Raw genomic sequence first — 17,938 nt, 5'->3', positions numbered from 1 at the left:
AGACCAACGAGGCAGTCAATATATTGATATATACTGATATTGTACATAAGGCCTCGTATCCACCCTGAAATTACTGTCTTTTTTTAGACTTTTTTCACACACGGCCATCTGATCCCAAATTAAGCTTGAATTAATTAAATCGAACCCACAACCTTCGGCGTGAAAGGCAAGTATCTACCAACCACGTCAAAATCATATTTAACTCTTCAATAGATTAAATATATATATATATATAAAAAAACCTTTTTATCCATTCTTCTCAAAATATGGCATTAATTTATTTTATTTTTTATTATTATGTAGCTTCCACTAGTATTATAGTACGAAAACCGCTTATATATTATATTTCCAAAAATAATATTGCGAGCCACATAACTGTACTTTAATATTTTTTTAAAAATTGTTTTAAATTTAATGTTATGTGTTTTTTTTTTTCATTATAATTTTGAAACTCAGTGTATCTCTTGGGTGTCGGGTTCACCTATAACTGCACTTTTAACCGTAGACCTAATTTGTAAACTGTTAATTCGTAATTATTACTTTCCTCGTTGCCTCGTTGGTCCAGTGGCTTGATGTAAGGCCGCGGACCCGGAGGTCCTGGGTTCAATTCCCAGGTCGGGCCAGTAAAAAGTTATTGGGTTTTTCTGTCAAAAAATTCTCAGTAGCAGCCCGGAGTCTGGAAGTTGGAAGTGTGTACACTCCCATGCCTCGGAAAGCACGTTAAACCGTTGGTCCTGCGCCCGAACTCTTTCCGGTCGTGTCGGATTGCCGTCCCATCGGATTATGAGAGTTAGGGAATAGAGAGTGCACCTGTGTTTGCGCACACACTCGTGCACTGTAATATCTCCTGCGCAGTTGGCTAATCTCTTTTGAGATTGGCCGCCGTGGCCGAAATCAGTCTGGAGGTCATTATTATTATTATTATACAACTGCAAAAACGTCTCCAAGCTGATTTATCTGTATGTGTAGATAATGTTTGTTTCTAAATAATTTGTGTACATAAATAAATAAAGTGTGTGTGTGTGTGTGTGTGTGTGTGTTGAGTGACCGTTTTGAAATATAAGCTTGATTTCAAAGTTCAAACTTCATTATAGAAGTCGATTTTAATATATATATTTTTTTTTCATTTTTTACAGGTCACCGTGGCTTTATGGCGTTAACGTTCCGGATACCAGAAACTTTTCAATGAAAGGTAAGACGTGATACTTGTTTATTTTTTATAAATTTTAAAAAGGCAAACGTACGAGTAGGCCATGTAATGGTGAGCGGTCTTGAAGATCTTACGTCCCTTGTGCCTGTAGTTACACTGGCTCACTGAATTTGCCAGTAGATCTGATCAGCAGATGGTACACATTGAACAAATGGTCACAAGTAACCAGACAGAGTTACTTACGCATTATAATTTGACGAGCCGGTTGGCGTGGTTGGTGGATACCTGCCTTTCACGCCGAAGGTTGTGGGTTCGATTCCCACCCAGGACAGACATTTGAGCGCATGAACATGTCTGATTGTCCCGAGTCTGGGTGTAATTATCTATATAAGTATGTATTTACAAAAGATATGTAGTATATCAGTTGTCTGGTTTCCATAGTACAAGCTCCGCTTAGTTCGGGATCAGATGGCCGTGTGTGAATAATGTCCCAGGATGTTATTATTATATTATAATATATTTATATCTTACAGATCTGGTCGCGACGTTCGGCAAGCTATCGAACTGGGAGAACTTGACCATACAGCAGAAGAGTTCCATCACTTCCAGTCTGCCGCCGATATGGACGAACAGTGATACCTTGATAATGAGTCTGGAAGATATGGATGAAACAGGTGTTTTTCGTGTATTTAATTATGTCTGTATTCGAAAGACATTTGAACTGACTGCCTCTGTATCTTGACTTTGATTGTCAGGAGAGAGGCTGGCTGTATAAATAATACCGTAACTTTTTTTTTTTTTTTTTAGTAATGAGTAATGTATTATTAAGAGTTTTCTAAATCCACATATACGACAATTAGAAAGATCGACTGCCTCGTTGGTCTAGTGGCTAGATATAAGACCTCAGACCCGGATCTCCTCGGTTCAAATCCCAAATCGGGCCATTAAATGATTTTGAGTTTTTCTGTCGGATTCTCAGTAACATCCCAGAGTGTGGAAGTTGAAAGTGTGTGCACTCCCATTTCTCGGAAAGCACGTAAAGCCGTTGGTCCTGTACCCGAACTCTTTCCGGTCGTGTCGGATTGCCGTCCCATCGGATTATGAGAGTGAGTTAGTTAATCTCTCTTGAAATCGGTCTAAAGAACATTTTTTCCGAAAAGGGGACACTTCAATTTAGGATAGTACAGTGGTTAGAAGTTAATTATCTTAAACGATGATTCTTAGTTCAATCCCGCATCGAAGCAGCGTGGTGGGGTAAGCTTCGAACGTTCTCCTCAAAAGGGAAAGAAGGCTTATGCCCAGCTGTGGGACATTTACAGGCTATAACTGTTCTTTTGATTTTCAGATTATCCGATTTGGATGAAATGCATGGTGTCTTCATGTCTTGGTGATTTTGATAATCATTTCACGTATTTCAAGGATGTTGATAAATGGCCGAGAAAGCTGTTCGATATATCCGCTGTGAGTGTCATTTGTTATTCAGTAATTTCCGCCCCCTTTTAGGGGGGAACTTTACCCTACCCTACCCTATGTACTTGATTGTACCCCAGATAACGTGCATGGAAAATTTCGCGCTAATTTATTAATTAGTTCATATGTTAAAGCGTGACAAACAAACACACTTTGTCATTCATAATTTTAGTGAGGATTAGTGAGTATTGTGTTTGTGATGAAATAAATAGTCCTGCGTCTCGTTGTACGCCTGAACTATGCGAGCACATTGTACGTGTCTCCTTCATCAGATATTCTACGCTTGTGATTGGTATTGTTGTGTAGCAGGTAGAAGGGTTAGAAGTTAGTGGAACTACACAAGGGACATAACATCTTAGTTCCTAATACCAGTAGCGTATTGGGCTCAATGGTTATGGACGATGGTGACCAATTGCCATCTAGTGGCTTTTTATATTATACGAGATGAATTTTCTGTTTTTAATTCATCTCGTGCTTGACGGTGAAGGAAAACATCGTGAGGAAACCTGCATGTGTCTAATTTGGTGGTAGAGCACTGGTAGATACACTGGTGGTAGAGCTTTGTGCAAGCTCGTCTGGGTAGGTACCACCCACTCATCAGATATTCTACCGCAAAACAGCAATACTTGATATTGTTGTGTTCCGGTTTGAAGGGTGAGTGAGCCAGTGTAATTACAGGCACAAGGGACATAAAATCTTAGTTCCCAAGGTTGGTGGCGCATTGGATATGTAAGCGATGGTTGACATTTCTTACAATGCCAATGTCTAAGAGCGTTGGTGACCACTTACCATCAGGTGGCCCATATGCTCGTCCGCCTTCCTATTCTATAAAAAAAAAATAAAAAATAAAAAAAAAAAAAATTTCATCGAAATTCTGCCACATGTGTATTCCACCGACCCGCATTGGAGCAGTGGTGGAATACGCTCTAAACCTGCTCCTCAAAAAGGGAGAAGAGGCCTTAGCCCAGCAGTGGAACATTTACAGGCTGTTACTGGCTTTTTATAAATATATCATATATTCCAGGTGGCAGAAACATCAGTTTGGAAAACTATTCATGACGTATGTAGTATGAAAGATATACACTTCTCGGACAATATTCGTCCGTCCGACTGTATCTCGGAGTGGGCTGTGAGGATTATGGTAAGGTTAGTATAATATAATAATAATAATATCCTGGGACATTTTTCACACACGGTCATCTGATCCCAAATTAATCTTGTACAAAGCTTGTGCTATGGAAACCAGACAACTGATATACTACATATACTACTTTTTCTTTTGTAAATACATACTTATATAGATAATTACACCCAGACTCAGGACAAACAGACATGTTCATGCACACATATGTGTCCTGAGTGGGAATCGAACCCACACCCTTCGGCGAGAAAGGCAAGCATCCACCAACCACGCCAACCGGCTAGTCAAATTATTATTTATTATTATTTTCAGACGAAGCCCCCCCCCCCCCCACAAAAAAAATCTAATTCTCAAATGCTTAAAGTCGTAATTTTGATGTTGGTTCCCGTTCCAGGTCAATGTTCATGAAGTCATCAGAACGCGTCCCCGGCCATATCATGCTGTCTCGCTCGCGCGCGCTGCAGTGGTGTGTACGTGCGAGCGAGTGCGGACTGCACGAGCAGGTCGTCGAATGCTGTAGGAATATTACGTGAGTGCGCTTATATTATTAAATGTGGGACAAAGACAAGGGAAAAGTGGGACATTAACAGCCTTTTACTGTTACATTCCAAATCTTATCAAAATCGACTTAGCCAAAAAAATAACCTTGAAAACTCTATAATAAACATATAGTTTTTCATTTATATTAAAAATATAAATTATAAATATTCCAGAGATATTTACGAGAACGATACGCTGAAGTGGTTACGTCAGAGAGTGCTGGCCCTCAGAGCGCTCGCGTTGGGCGAAAATAATAGCGAAGGTTTGAGCAGCACGCTGAACCTCGCAGGTCGGTAGATTATACAAATTGTATTAGAAAAAAATATATACATAACTCTTATTTAAATGAAGAATTATTGTCTTGGTTTGTAATTTAATGTAATGTAATGTAAGAATTATTCCTTGTAATTAATTTTATAATTATTATAATTTAATAGTTATTTCAAGTTAAAATATTTGTATGTTTAAAGCAAATAAATGGTGGTAGAGATTTGTGCAAGCTCATCTGGGTAGGTACCACCCACTCATCAGATATTCTACCGCAAAACAGCTGTACTTGGTATTGTTGTGTTCTGGTTTGAAGGGTGAGTGAGCCAGTATAATTACAGACACAAGGGACATAACATCTGAGTTCCCAAGTTTAGTGGCGCACTGTCGATGTATGCGATGGATAACATTTCTTACAATGCCAATGTTTATTGTCGTTGGTGACTTACCATCAGGTGGCCCATATGCTCGTCCGCCTACATATACTATAAAAAAAAGATGCCTTTCGAAGTAATTTTTTCATGTTTTCAGTATCTTACACGCCAATGTACCTCACTCGTTCAAATTTTGGAGACGTGATGGGGATGAATGAAGCGATACTCAAAATAAGAAATGATTTACAAAGTAAGTGTTATACATTAAATATATACTTAATTCGCGTATTATAAGCTGCCACCGAATTGGTACATAGATTTTACGGGAAAGAACCGGCAAAAAACTTATTTTATTTTTTTATTAATCCTTTATTGCACTCAAATTAAGCACATGAATATTCAGTGGTGCTTGCCCGGGTTTGAACCCACGATCATCGGTTAAGATTCACGCGTTCTAACCACTAGGCAGCTCCCATGGGGGGAACTGGGTTATGTGGGATTGTTACCCACTAAAACCACTGCGATGGCCGTCTTCGGCACGGATCGGAGAGGCTGCGGGATCGTGTTGATATAACGCATCCGGTATATATATATATATATATTTTTTTTTAATTTCAGTCCTAAGCAAGATCCACCTGGACGGGATATTAGTAAGGATACAACATAGACTTCAAGAACGTTATCCCGAAAATACGTGTGACAAAAAAGTGTTCGAGTCGATATGTGTGTTTGCAATGTTATTCTACGATCGGCTCTGGGATTTTCAAACAGGTGAGCCGATTTATTATTGGTATATACGTGGATAGTTATAAGTTAGGGGTTACATGCCACAAGACTGTGTGTGTGTGTTTTTTTAAACTGACTGTAGCCGCCATATTGGCGTTTATAGCGTCACCCGACTGGAATGAATCGAGTGGATTGTGGGCGCCTCCTGTTAGCCTTAGGATGCCGACAGGATGTTATTTTTTTATAGAACAGGAAGGCGGACGAGCATATGGGCTACCTGATGGTTAGTGGTCACCAACGCCCTTAGACGTTGGCATTGTAAGAAATGTTAACCATCGCTTACATCGCTAATGCGCCACCAACCTTGGGATCTAAGATTTTATGTCCCTTGTGCCTGTAATTACACTGGCTCACTCACCCTTCATACCTGAACACAATAATACCAAGTACTGCAGTTTTGCGGTAGAATATCTGATGAGTGGGTGGTACCTACCCAGACGAGCTTCCACAAAGCTCTACCACCAGTAAAGTTATCCCTAATACTCAGACAGATTCTTAGTGGTGGGCTTTGTGCAATGTGCAATATGCATCTGGGTATGTACCATCCACTCATTCGTGTTCCGGTATGAAGGCTGAGCCAGTGTAACTACAGGCATAAGGTTGGTAGTGCATTGGAGATGGTAGGTGGGGGTGACCACTTACCATCAAGTGGTTCATTTGGCTGCACTTAAATTTTACTAAATAAATTACAATTTTCACAGAACCCTTAAATCAGAATCAGCTGCTACTCAATATGTCAGAAGTCCTAGGTATCATCATAGACTTAGACATGACCGCGAAGGTCAGGTCAGCTGACATCATCATTAACAGACTAGATGGCTACCTCGGTCAAGAGTTGGATGATGGAGTGGCAAAACTCTTACTCAGTAGAGTAAGTATTCGTTTACTCGTAAACCAATCCAGATGCCGTAAAATATTTCACAGCTATACATAGCACTTGCTGGTCGAGTCCATCGAAGTGATAACCGTGTAGCGGTCGCCTGATGCCACTGTGGTTTTTCCAGCGAGCTTGGAAGATTGTCAAAATTACTTACACTAACAGCCTGTTAGTGTCCCACTGCTGGGCTAAGGCCTCCTCTCCCTTTCGAGGAGATGGTTTGGAGCTTATTCCACCACGCTGCTCCAATGCGGGGTTGGTAGAATACACATGTGGCAGAATTTCAATGTTATTAGACACATGCAGGTTTCCTCACGATGTTTTCCTTCGCCGTCAAGCACGAGATGAATCATAATCACAAATTAAGCACATGAAAGTTTAGTGGTGCTTGCTCGGGTTTGAACCCACGATCATCGGTTAAGATTCACGCGTTCTAACCACTGGGCCATCTCGGCTATATAAAATTACTTACTATAATTTTATTATGTTATTTACTTATTATATAATTACGAATGAACACTATAAAATTTAAATCTAAGTTAAGTAACTTAGGAAACTATAGGAAACCACCACACACAAGAGACACTCGAGTATCTTAAATTATAATGCTTTCTTTACATTATTAAGAAATACTCAAAATTAAATATAAAACAATTTATATTTTTTTTTTTTTTTTATAGAATAGGAAGGTGGACGAGCATATGGGCCACCTGATGGTAAGTGGTCACCAAACGCCCTTAGACATTGGCATTCTAAGAAATGTCAACCATCGCTTATAGCCAATGCGCCACCAACCTTGGGAACTAAGATTTTATGTCCCTTGTGCCTGTAATTACACTGGCTCACTCACCCTTCAAACCGGAACACAACAATATCAAGTATTGCTGTTTTGCGGTAGAATATCTGATGAGTGGGTGGTACCTACCCAGACGAGCTTGCACAAAGCCCTACCACCAGTATAAATATAAAATATACAATATAAAACTTTTACCTTAAAGGCAGAGGGGTCCCAGCCTATTTAGCCCAGCAGTGGGACATTAACAGGCTGTTACTGTACTGTACTTTATACAATATAAAATATAATCGATGTTGTTATATAATACTACTGGAAACTATATAACATTTTTTTAAATATATTTCAATTCTTATGAGCCGACAAAATAAACTTTAAATACTTATCATAAGAGTTATATTGTTTGTTCTAGTATATACTATTTGCTTTGTATTCTGCTCGAGTTAAAATTGCTTTTGAATTATTGTATGCTATCATTATATTGGTGGTAGGGCTTTGTGCAAGCCCGTCTGGGTAGGTAGCACCCACTCATCAGATATTCTACCGCAAAACAGCAGTACTCGGTATTGTTGTGTTCCGGTTTGAAGGGTGAGTGAGCCAGTGTGATTACAGGCACAAGGGACATAACATCTTAGTTCCCAAGGTTGGTGGCGCATTGGTGATGTTAGCGATGGTTAACATTTCTTACAATTCCAATGTCTATGGGCGTTGATGACCACTTACCATCAGGTGGCCCATATGCTCGTCCGCCAACTTATACTAAAAAAAAAAAAAACAAAAAAAAAACAAAAAAAAAAAGAAAGTCGGTTATTGTTCTTTATTACTCTTGGTTGGAATATACGATAGATTCGCAATTATATTATACATAGGGGTGTATATACGTATAGGGTATATTAAGCGCCAGTAGCGCATCTTAGCGAGATAAAATTCGCAGGTTCGATCGTTACGTCATCCCCACACCTAGGGAGCTGTGTTTAAGTTAGTTTTGGTAAAATATTATTACAAGCAAGAAATTATGACGCGTGTTCTCTGCACTTGTTTGCATAGCTACACTTTTGAAAGCGTCAATAGCGCAGTGGTTTACGGGTCGGCTAGCGTTGTAAAAGTCGCAGGTTCAATTATCGTCTCCTCTGATAACACAAGGTTTACGATTAATAGAAAGGGTAAACAGACATATCAGTAATTCCTTAAAAACGGCCATTGCGATTATCATATTCCTTTTTTTTTTAAAGTATTTTTTTTTTTCAGATTTCTGAGATATTCAGAAATCTAGATCAGATATCCTTGGGGCAGCTCAAGTCTCAGATAGGACTCTTCAAGAAATTCGAAGATTATGAAATAGTGAAACGGTTAAAGGAAGACGAGAGTCTGATGAAGTATAAACGGTGCCTGAACTTGGTTGGAGACGCTGAACACCTGCTGATCCAGTACTGGTGCAAGTGCTTCAACGCTATTGATGGTAAGCTAACGGTCACCATTATTATGTAGGCAGACTGATTATAGGACACACCACCGCTCAAAGACATTAGCGCTGTAAGAAATATAAGCACACGTTAAATCTTCAATGCGCCACTAACCTTGGGAATTAACATTTTATGACCCCAGTCCCTGTAGTTACACTGTCTAACTCACCCTTCAAACCGGAATACAATAATAATAAGTATATCTGTTTGGCTGTAGTATATCCGATGGGAGAATGGTACCTACCCAAATGGACTTGAACAAAGCCCTGCCAAGTACCTACCAAGTAAATAATATTTATTAATTATATATGTCGCGGATTCAAATGGATTGCCATTTTAATTTTTTTTTTTTTTTTTTTTATAGAATAGGAAGGCGGACGAGCATATGGGCCACCTGACGGTAAGTGGTCACCAACGCTCTTAGACATTGGCATTGTAAGAAATGTCAACCATCGCTTACATATCCAATGCGCCACCAACCTTGGGAACTAAGATTTTATGTCCCTTGTGCCTGTAATTACACTGGCTCACTCACCCTTCAAACCGGAACACAACAATATCAAGTATTGCTGTTTTGCGGTAGAATATCTGATGAGTGGGTGGTACCTACCCAGACGAGCTTGCACAAAGCCCTACCACCAGTAAAATGGCCGCCATTCTCGTCCAATATGTTGATTTTATTGAATCAGTCAGCGCGCACGTCCGGCGCTGGCGCTGGCCTGAGAGCGAGAGACCGAGAGGCCAAGGGGGTCGCGAGACAAAAGATCACACGCGCTACTGACGTTCTCCTTTATACTTTATATTTCCATCAGTCGGCTACATAATAAAATAGGCACCCGTCTTATATTTTTCACACTTGACGTCTGACAACCGACCAACCCACATGACATACATCACGTTGTGCGGTGTTGCCATTCTAATAAGTGACGTCGTATAACCGCTTAAATTTATTATCTCTGACATATATATACACGAACTTATACATAAATTATCTTATATATAATACTCATGTCACATATAACATTTGATTCCACAGATAAAATAGAATGGACGAAAATATTCGAGGAGATGAAAAATACTATTTTTGAAAACCCATTCGCCGGTCCCGATTACAGAGTTCTGAATAAACATAAGGCGAATCTCTATGGTATCGCCGAATTTGGTAAGTAACATCGCTTATTATACTTATCAATGAATAGATTGAAAAAAAAAACAATTAATTTTTTTTTATCTAAGTCGAGACATACCAGTGGTAAGAACATGCATGGATCTTAACCGATGATCGTGGGTTCAAACCCGGGCAAGCACCACTGAATTTGTTGTGCTTAATTTGTGTTTATAATTCATCTCTTGACCGTGAAGGAAAACATCGTCAGGAAACCTGCATGTGTCTAATTTCATCGAAATTCTGCCACATGTGTAATCCACCAACCCGCATTGGAGCAGCGTGGTGGAATAAGCTCAAACCTTCTCCTCAAAAAGCCAGCAGCAGCCTTAGCCCAGCAGTGGGACATTTACAAGCTGTTACTGAGTCATATTATTCCGAACAGTATTATATAAATTATAGAAGAGCTTTGAGCTGGTAGTGGTTGATTTTAATATGGATACATTTAATTATATATGTTATGTGCACACGTGTTAAGAGTGTGAGCTATCTCTATTCCAAGCTTCATCCAAATTTGTCTAGCCGTTTTCATGTGACTGCATAACAAACATCCAGACATACAAAATATTAGTAGGATTATATTATAACTTTAAAATATGAAGTTTAGAGGAAAAATTTTTAAATTTCATACTGCAGATTCCACAGATAAAGAAACGAAGCAACGTGTTCTGTCAACGGTCCGATCGGATTTGAAGGTGACCGAGAAGAATTTCGTCTCGCTCTCGCACGTGTGTCCCGAACTAACGGCAAAAGATCTAATAGCTAGTGAATCTCTGAACAAGTTGCTGTGTTTGAAACCAGGCGTTACTGTTTTTAGGTTTGAAGAAAAGGTATTAAAAAAGTGTTTTTTTTTTTTTTAATTATTATCGTTTTCGTGTCAGCAAGTCTGGGTAGGTACCACCCACTCATTAGATATTCTACCGCCGAACATAAGTAACATAAGTTAGTAATACATAGAATAATTGTGTTCCGGTTAAAAGGGTGAGTGAGCCAGTGTAATTACAGGCACGAGGGACATAACATCTTAGTCAGCGTTAATGCCGCATTCTCAAGGTTGTTGGCGTATTGTAGTAACAGTCTGTGAATGTCCCACTAAGCTCAAGCTAAGCTAAGTGGGCTAAGGCCTCCCCTCCCTTTTGGAGGAGGTTTTGGAGCTTATACCACCGCGCTGCTCCAATGCAGGTCGGTAGAATAAACATGTGGCTGAATTTCAGTGAAATTAGACACATGCAGGTTTACTCACGATGTTTTTTTTCACCGTCAAGCACGAGATGAATTATAGACACACATTAAGCACATTAAAATTCAGTGGTGCTTGCCCGGGTTTGAACCTACGATCATCGGTTAAAATTTACGCGTTCTCATCACTGGGCCATCTCGACTTCGTTCCACGTCGCTGGCGTATTGACTACGTAAGGAATGGTGATTATTTCTTACTACGCCGATGTCTATGGGCGATAGTCACCACTTACCAATTTGTGGCCGCTTTGCCAGTCCGCCTACGTAATGTAAAAAAAAACACACTAATTACATACTAATAGGCTCATTTAATTGTCAACCAATAATTAATTAAGAAATTCAAACTACAATTTGAGTTTGTAATTTGTATATAACGGCATTTTGTATAATTTTTAGATTCCGATATTCGTAGACTCGATCCGCCGTCCGGCTGTTCTGAGGGCGCTGCTGTCGGACGGCAGCGTCCGGCGGTTCATCGTGAAGAGGGGCGAGCGGGTCCGCAGCCACTGCGCCGCCGTGCGACTGCTGGACGCCGTGCGCGGGGGCAGCTGCGCGCACGCGGGGTACCGCGTGAGTGTGATCGAGTATTGACTTATGGAGGTTTTTACTGGTGGTAAAGTTTCGGTAGGTACCACCCACTCATCAGATATTCTACCGTAAAACAGCAGTACTTACATACAGGCACAAAGGACAAAACCTCTTAGTTCCCAAGGTTGGTGGCGTATTTGCGATGTAAGCGATGGTTAACATTTCTTGCAATGCCAATGTCTATAGGCGATGGTGACTACTTACCATCAGGTGGCCCAAATACTCGTCCGCCTACCTATACTAAAAAAAAGTAAGCACCGTCAGCAGCAACCGACGATATCAATTTAAATTAAGTCGCATCGTGACAAATGTCTTGAGCATACTTTGTGGGCGCTGAAATATTAAACAGTTTCTAGACATGCAGTGTCGACCAAAATTCACTAATCCGACCACCACCACCACCACTCGTTCGCTTGCGGAGCGAAGACACTTGTGTCCACGTTTGCCATTCGTCCAGTTAAATATGGTTCAAACAATGCGCCCGCAGGTGACCGCCCTGAGCGACGACAGCGCCCTCATCGAGTACTTGGAAGGTCACGCGAGATTCAGAACATTGATAGCGTCCCAGTACCCCATCGACAGTACGTATAACTTCAGTTGTATTGTGCAGTTTGTCCAGGGTTATGACATAAAAGTAACACCCTGTTAATGTCCCACGGCTGGGCTAAGACCTCCTCCCTTTTGAGGAGAAGGTTTTGGAGCTTATTCCACCACGCTGCTCCAATGCGGGTTGGTGGAATACACGTGTGGCAGGATTTCAATGAAATTAGACACATGCAGGTTTCCTCACGATGTTTTCCTTCACCGTCGAGCACGAGATGAATTATAAACACAAATTAAGCACATGAAAATTCAGTGGTGCTTGCCCGGGTTTGAACCCCTGATCATCGGTTAAGATTCACGCGTTCGAACCACTAGGCCATTTCGGCTTTTTTTGTTATAATATAACACATAAATAAACAAAATAGTATTCAAGTAGCAGGATGAAAGATAAATAAATAATTTCGACTTTGAATGTTTGACGCGATATTATTGGTCGATATTTTAATAATCTGTTGTTGCCGTCCTCCTCAACAATTCACCTAAGGACTCCTCCTTCACCTAAGGTCTTCACCTAAGGAGTCCACTGCGGTCCTATAAGCTAACCTCCAGCACAACTTTTACCATCGAACGAAGAGACAAACGCGACCAAAGCTCCACATGCACATGGTAGACACCCCCCACTTACGTACGAAGCGCTACGAATTCACATTTATTATCTGTATTGCGAAACTGTGGAATACTTCGCCTGTGTCTGTATTTCCTGGTATAACCTGGTATTATGTTGGTGTCTTCAAATACAGAGTAAACAGGTTTCTTAGAGGCAAGCGTGCTACATCCTAGACGGATTGTGTGTTAGATAAGTCTACCGTCAAACGCTGGGCTATATGAGATAAAAAAATGACGCCTGCGGGACTTGAGCCAGTAATCTTTCGTTAATATTCGCGTGACCACCTCGACTTACCACGACCACTTTATATTTTCAGGCGCTGTCGGCCCAGCTCGTGGTAGCGCCAGCGAGCTCGTCCTGGATCCGACCAGCGCGCTGCGACACTTCGAGGACATGTGCAAGATGGTGCCGCCGTATGCGCTCAGGTCAGATATATATATATACACATATATGTTACTGTTATATATATATATATATATATATATATATATATTTAGTTTCCAGAAGTGAAATTGATTTTATAAAAACCTCGAATCGGTCTTTTTAAAAAAAAGAAAACCAAAATATATAAATATATTTACATAACTAATTTAATTACTCTTAAAAATCCAAATAACACAATTGATTTACTGGTGGTAGGGCTTTGTGCAAGCTCGTCTGGGTAGGTACCACCCACTCATCAGATATTCTACCGCAAAACAGCAGTACTTGGTATTGTTGTGTTCCGGTTTGAAGGGTGAGTGAGCCAGTGTAATTACAGGCACAAGGGCAAACATCTTAGTTCCCAAGGTTAGTGGCGCATTGGCTATAAGCGATGGTTGACATTTCTTACAATTCCAATGTCTATGGGCGTCGGTGACCACTTACCATCAGGTGGCCCATTCATTAATACCTTTTTGTCCACCAACAAAATGGCGGTTTAAAATTAGCGCGTGTCTTCTTTTTTTATACCGCTGTTGTATCGATCAAGGGATCTCCTATATGTATAAAAGAATAACTTCCGGCATGAGGGACATATCTTAGCTCCCAAGAAATGGTTAATATTTCTTACACTGCCAATGTCTATATAGGTGGTGATAGTGAACTCTAATGACCCATTTACCCGCTTACCTACCTACTTTTAATATATACAATATATATATATATATATATATATATATATATATATATATATATATATGACGAGGTGGCCCATTGGTTAGAACGCGTGAATCTTGATCGTGGGTTGAAACCCTGCCTGGGTTTGTATAATCACAAATTAAGCATAACAAATTCAGTGGTGCTGAATTTGTTGTGCTTATAATTCATCTCGTGTTTGACGGTGAAGGAAAACATCGTGAGGAAACCTGCATGTGTCTAATTTCATTGAAATTATGCCACATGTGTATTCCACCAACCCGCATTGGAGCAGCGTGGTGGAATAAGTTCCAAACCTTTTCCTCAAAAGGGAGAGGAGGCCTTAGCCCAGCAGTGGGACATTAACATTACTGTTACTGTTTATATATATATACACTAAACATGTACTTTAGTAATTTAGTTGGAGTCTCATGCGATAAATAATTTTACAGATCCGCAGTCGAAGAAAACAGTGCGTGTGTTGAGGACTTCATTAGTAGGAAGTCGAATTTTCTGGAAGCGATCATCGAGATGACTATCTTTAGCTATTTATGTGGTAAGTTTGTTTTAAATAATAATATGTATATAATAAAAATCATTGCCCGTATTTTTATGAAATACTAATAGTAATTATCCCCTCCAATTTAACGTAAAGCTTGTGTTAGGAGTGGGAACCTGTGACTCACATCGCTGGGGGACCCCCAAACCATTGTGCTACAAATACAAAACATAAAGATACTTGTTCTTTCCGCCGGTTCTTCTCAGGTCAGGTCCTATTTCAGAACCGGTTGTAGTTTCTAATTTGACAATCAATTAGTGAGTGTAAGGCTTCGATATTGATTAAATTACAGTTAAATCGCGGCCTGTACATGTTTAGTAATAGTTTAGTATACAGGCGGGCTTTCTTACAATCTTCTTCATACCTAAAACAAACCGATTACAATGAAAATGAATGATTCGGAGTTGAAGCTTTAACCTTACTCGCTGCACCTATTCAGGTGTGGGCGACCGGCACCTGAGCAACCTGCTGTGCAACGCGCGGGGCAGCGCCTGCCACGTGGACTGCGGCTCCGCCCTGCAGTACGGCGCCGGCGAGCTGCCGCCCGCCAGGCTCACGCGCAACGTGCTCGCCCTGTGCAACCCGCGAGGTGACTGGCTTGCAGCTCTTGAGTGCGGACCTATAGCAGCTCTAGAGTAAAAACGGATAAACATACTTTGGAACTGAAGCGATACCATCGGTCGAGATCTTAGGGACATAACATCTTAGTTCCCAATGTTGGTGGCGCATTGGCGATGTAAGCGATGGTTGACATTTCTTACAATGCCAATGTCTATGGGCGTTGGTGACCACTCCCCATCAGGTGGCCCATATGCTCGTATTCATTATGGATGGTGCTGTTATCGGAACTTTGAAAGTGAAATTATAGTATATAAGTAGTTAAGTGTAACATACTGGTGGTAGGGCTTTGTGCAAGCTCGTCTGGGTAGGTACCACCCACTCATCAGATATTCTACCGCAAAACAGCAATACTTGATATTGTTGTGTTCCGGTTTGAAGGGTGAGTGAGCCAGTGTAATTACAGGCACAAGGGACATAAAATCTTAGTTCCCAAGGTTGGTGGCGCATTGGATATGTAAGCGATGGTTACATATCCAATGCGCCACCATTCCTATTCTATAAAAAAAAAAAAACAGTGTCGTGTTATATATAGAGATATATTAATCGAGAACTGTTCGTGGTGTACAATACAGCAGAGCTGTAGCGAATCGCGTGGGATATGTAAATCTAAGGTTTGTTTATCTTTACTCCTTCAACAGAGCCTCGGACACTTTTAATGCTTCTGTGTATTTTGTTTTAGCTCTGGAGAGTCGTCTGCAGAGTAGAATACAGTCGCTGCAAGCGGCCGATTTAATCCTACCCTCAATTTCCGTGACATTCAAATGGTTGGGGCCGACCTTTATGGACAAAGTTGGTATACATTATTATATCGTGTAAGGCTTATCTTGTCTGTATGATAACGTGTTTGCAAAATTATTGATGGTCGATTGAGAAATTAGCACCTGAAAGCGTAAACAAATTAACTAACGCTATTATAATATGAACCGAGTTGGCCTAGTGGTAAGAACGCGTGAATCTTAACCGATGATCGTGGGTTCAAACCCGGGCAAGCACCACTGAATCTTCATGTGCTTAATTTGTGATTATAATTCATGTCGTGCTATACGGTGAAGGAAAACCTAGTGAGGAAACCTGCATGTGTCAAATTTCACTGAAATTCTGCCACATGTGTATTCCACCGACCCGCATTGGAGCAGCGTGGTGGAATAAGCTCCAAAACCTTCTCCTCAAAAAGAGGAGAGGAGGCCTTTAGCCCAGCAGTGGGACATCCACAGGCTGTTACGGTCATTTATAATATTAGTTAGGATTTACGATTGAAAACCCCCACAAAAGTTTTTGTGGAGTTACCTATATCATAGATTACGAAATATCAAACAAAATATAATTATTTTTTTACATTTTCAGCTTAAATACATAAATAGTCTCATCAAAGGGACGTCTCTTTCTTATACGGTGACCAAGGAAGTTATATCAAAATCGACTAAGCCGTACAAAGATAAATACATACAGCTACTCGAAGAGGTGTTTAAGGATTTCGAAGAGAAGGAATTTTACAGTATCGAAGAACAGGTGAGGCTTTATATGTATACTTGGTGGTAGGGCTTTTGGCACCACCCACTTATCAGAAATTCTACCGCTAACAGCCATAGGTAGTATTCTTGTGTTCCAGTTTAAAAGATGAGTGAGACAGTGTTAGTACAGGCAAGGGACGTAACATCTTAATTCCTAAGGTTGGTGGGGCATTGTTTGTGGTGGTGACCAATTACCATCATGGGGCTCAGTTGCCAATTTGCCTACTTATTTTAAAATATAAATAAAATGTTTTTCAGGTGTCCTGTCTGTTACTCCAGTGCACCGATCCACGAATCTTGAGCATTACGAGAGCGAACTGGGAGCCCTGGATTTGATTATTAATTCATAAAAAATATATTTAATAAATATTAATTAAATGTAATTCTTCCTCAAGTGCCTTTGTTACCCAAGTCCTAAATGGTTGGACTGATTTGGATGATATTTTGTGTTTATTTTAATGGGTTTTGGATGGTTTTAAAAACGCTTTTGGACCCGGTAGGTGGCGCTGCTGTCTGTAAGTCACCCAATGAAAAATATTTGTATGGTAGGAAGACATCTGCCGGGCCCGCAAATATATATATAAGGCAATGTTTAAGCCATCATCAGCCACGATTATAACTTTATTTTGTGTTTATATTATTAATTAAATAAATGTTAAATTAAGAAAATAATGTCAAATTAATTATATGTAATTTTTTTTTAATAAAGTTTGATTTTTTAAATAAATGATTGTTTTATCATCATCTACCCGAATCTGTACCCGAACGCATTTCGTCCGTATGCCTCACGACTCGATTGTGATATGATTAGCTTGTATGCCTCACGACTCGATTCCGAGTCGTAAGGCATACAAGCTAATCAGTAACAGCCTGTGAATGTCCCACTGCTGGGCTAAGGCCTCTTATCCCTTTCGAGGAGAAGGTTTGGAGCTTATTCCACCACGCTGCTCCAATGCGGGTTGGTAGAATACACATGTGGCATAATTTCAATGAAATTAGTCACATGCAGGTTTCCTCACGATGTTTTCCTTTACCGTCGAGCACGAGATGAATTATAAACACAAATTA

The 17,938-nt window shown here is 40.3% G+C and overlaps 1 protein-coding gene across 1 annotated transcript in view; it reads left to right on the top strand.

Annotated features, from left to right (window-relative positions):
* Positions 1–17,529, top strand: part of LOC126779787 (uncharacterized) — a 57,903-nt gene extending 40,374 nt beyond the window's left edge. Inside the window, exons 41-60 of the mRNA XM_050503923.1 lie at positions 1,137–1,192; positions 1,684–1,824; positions 2,496–2,611; positions 3,645–3,766; positions 4,156–4,290; positions 4,475–4,590; positions 5,100–5,192; positions 5,561–5,713; positions 6,430–6,599; positions 8,647–8,857; positions 9,898–10,023; positions 10,663–10,856; positions 11,662–11,835; positions 12,341–12,434; positions 13,380–13,488; positions 14,632–14,735; positions 15,178–15,327; positions 16,039–16,148; positions 16,704–16,868; positions 17,129–17,529. Of these exons, the coding sequence (XP_050359880.1) occupies positions 1,137–1,192; positions 1,684–1,824; positions 2,496–2,611; positions 3,645–3,766; positions 4,156–4,290; positions 4,475–4,590; positions 5,100–5,192; positions 5,561–5,713; positions 6,430–6,599; positions 8,647–8,857; positions 9,898–10,023; positions 10,663–10,856; positions 11,662–11,835; positions 12,341–12,434; positions 13,380–13,488; positions 14,632–14,735; positions 15,178–15,327; positions 16,039–16,148; positions 16,704–16,868; positions 17,129–17,206 (2,617 nt within the window). The 3' untranslated portion in view covers positions 17,207–17,529. The remainder of the gene's footprint in view (positions 1–1,136; positions 1,193–1,683; positions 1,825–2,495; positions 2,612–3,644; positions 3,767–4,155; positions 4,291–4,474; positions 4,591–5,099; positions 5,193–5,560; positions 5,714–6,429; positions 6,600–8,646; positions 8,858–9,897; positions 10,024–10,662; positions 10,857–11,661; positions 11,836–12,340; positions 12,435–13,379; positions 13,489–14,631; positions 14,736–15,177; positions 15,328–16,038; positions 16,149–16,703; positions 16,869–17,128) is intronic.
* Positions 17,530–17,938: the final 409 nt, after the last annotated feature.

Source organism: Nymphalis io, chromosome 29 (assembly GCF_905147045.1).
Source record: "Nymphalis io chromosome 29, ilAglIoxx1.1, whole genome shotgun sequence".
NCBI classification, from domain to species: domain Eukaryota; kingdom Metazoa; phylum Arthropoda; class Insecta; order Lepidoptera; family Nymphalidae; genus Nymphalis; species Nymphalis io.
This window is presented reverse-complemented; position numbering and strand designations above follow the sequence as displayed.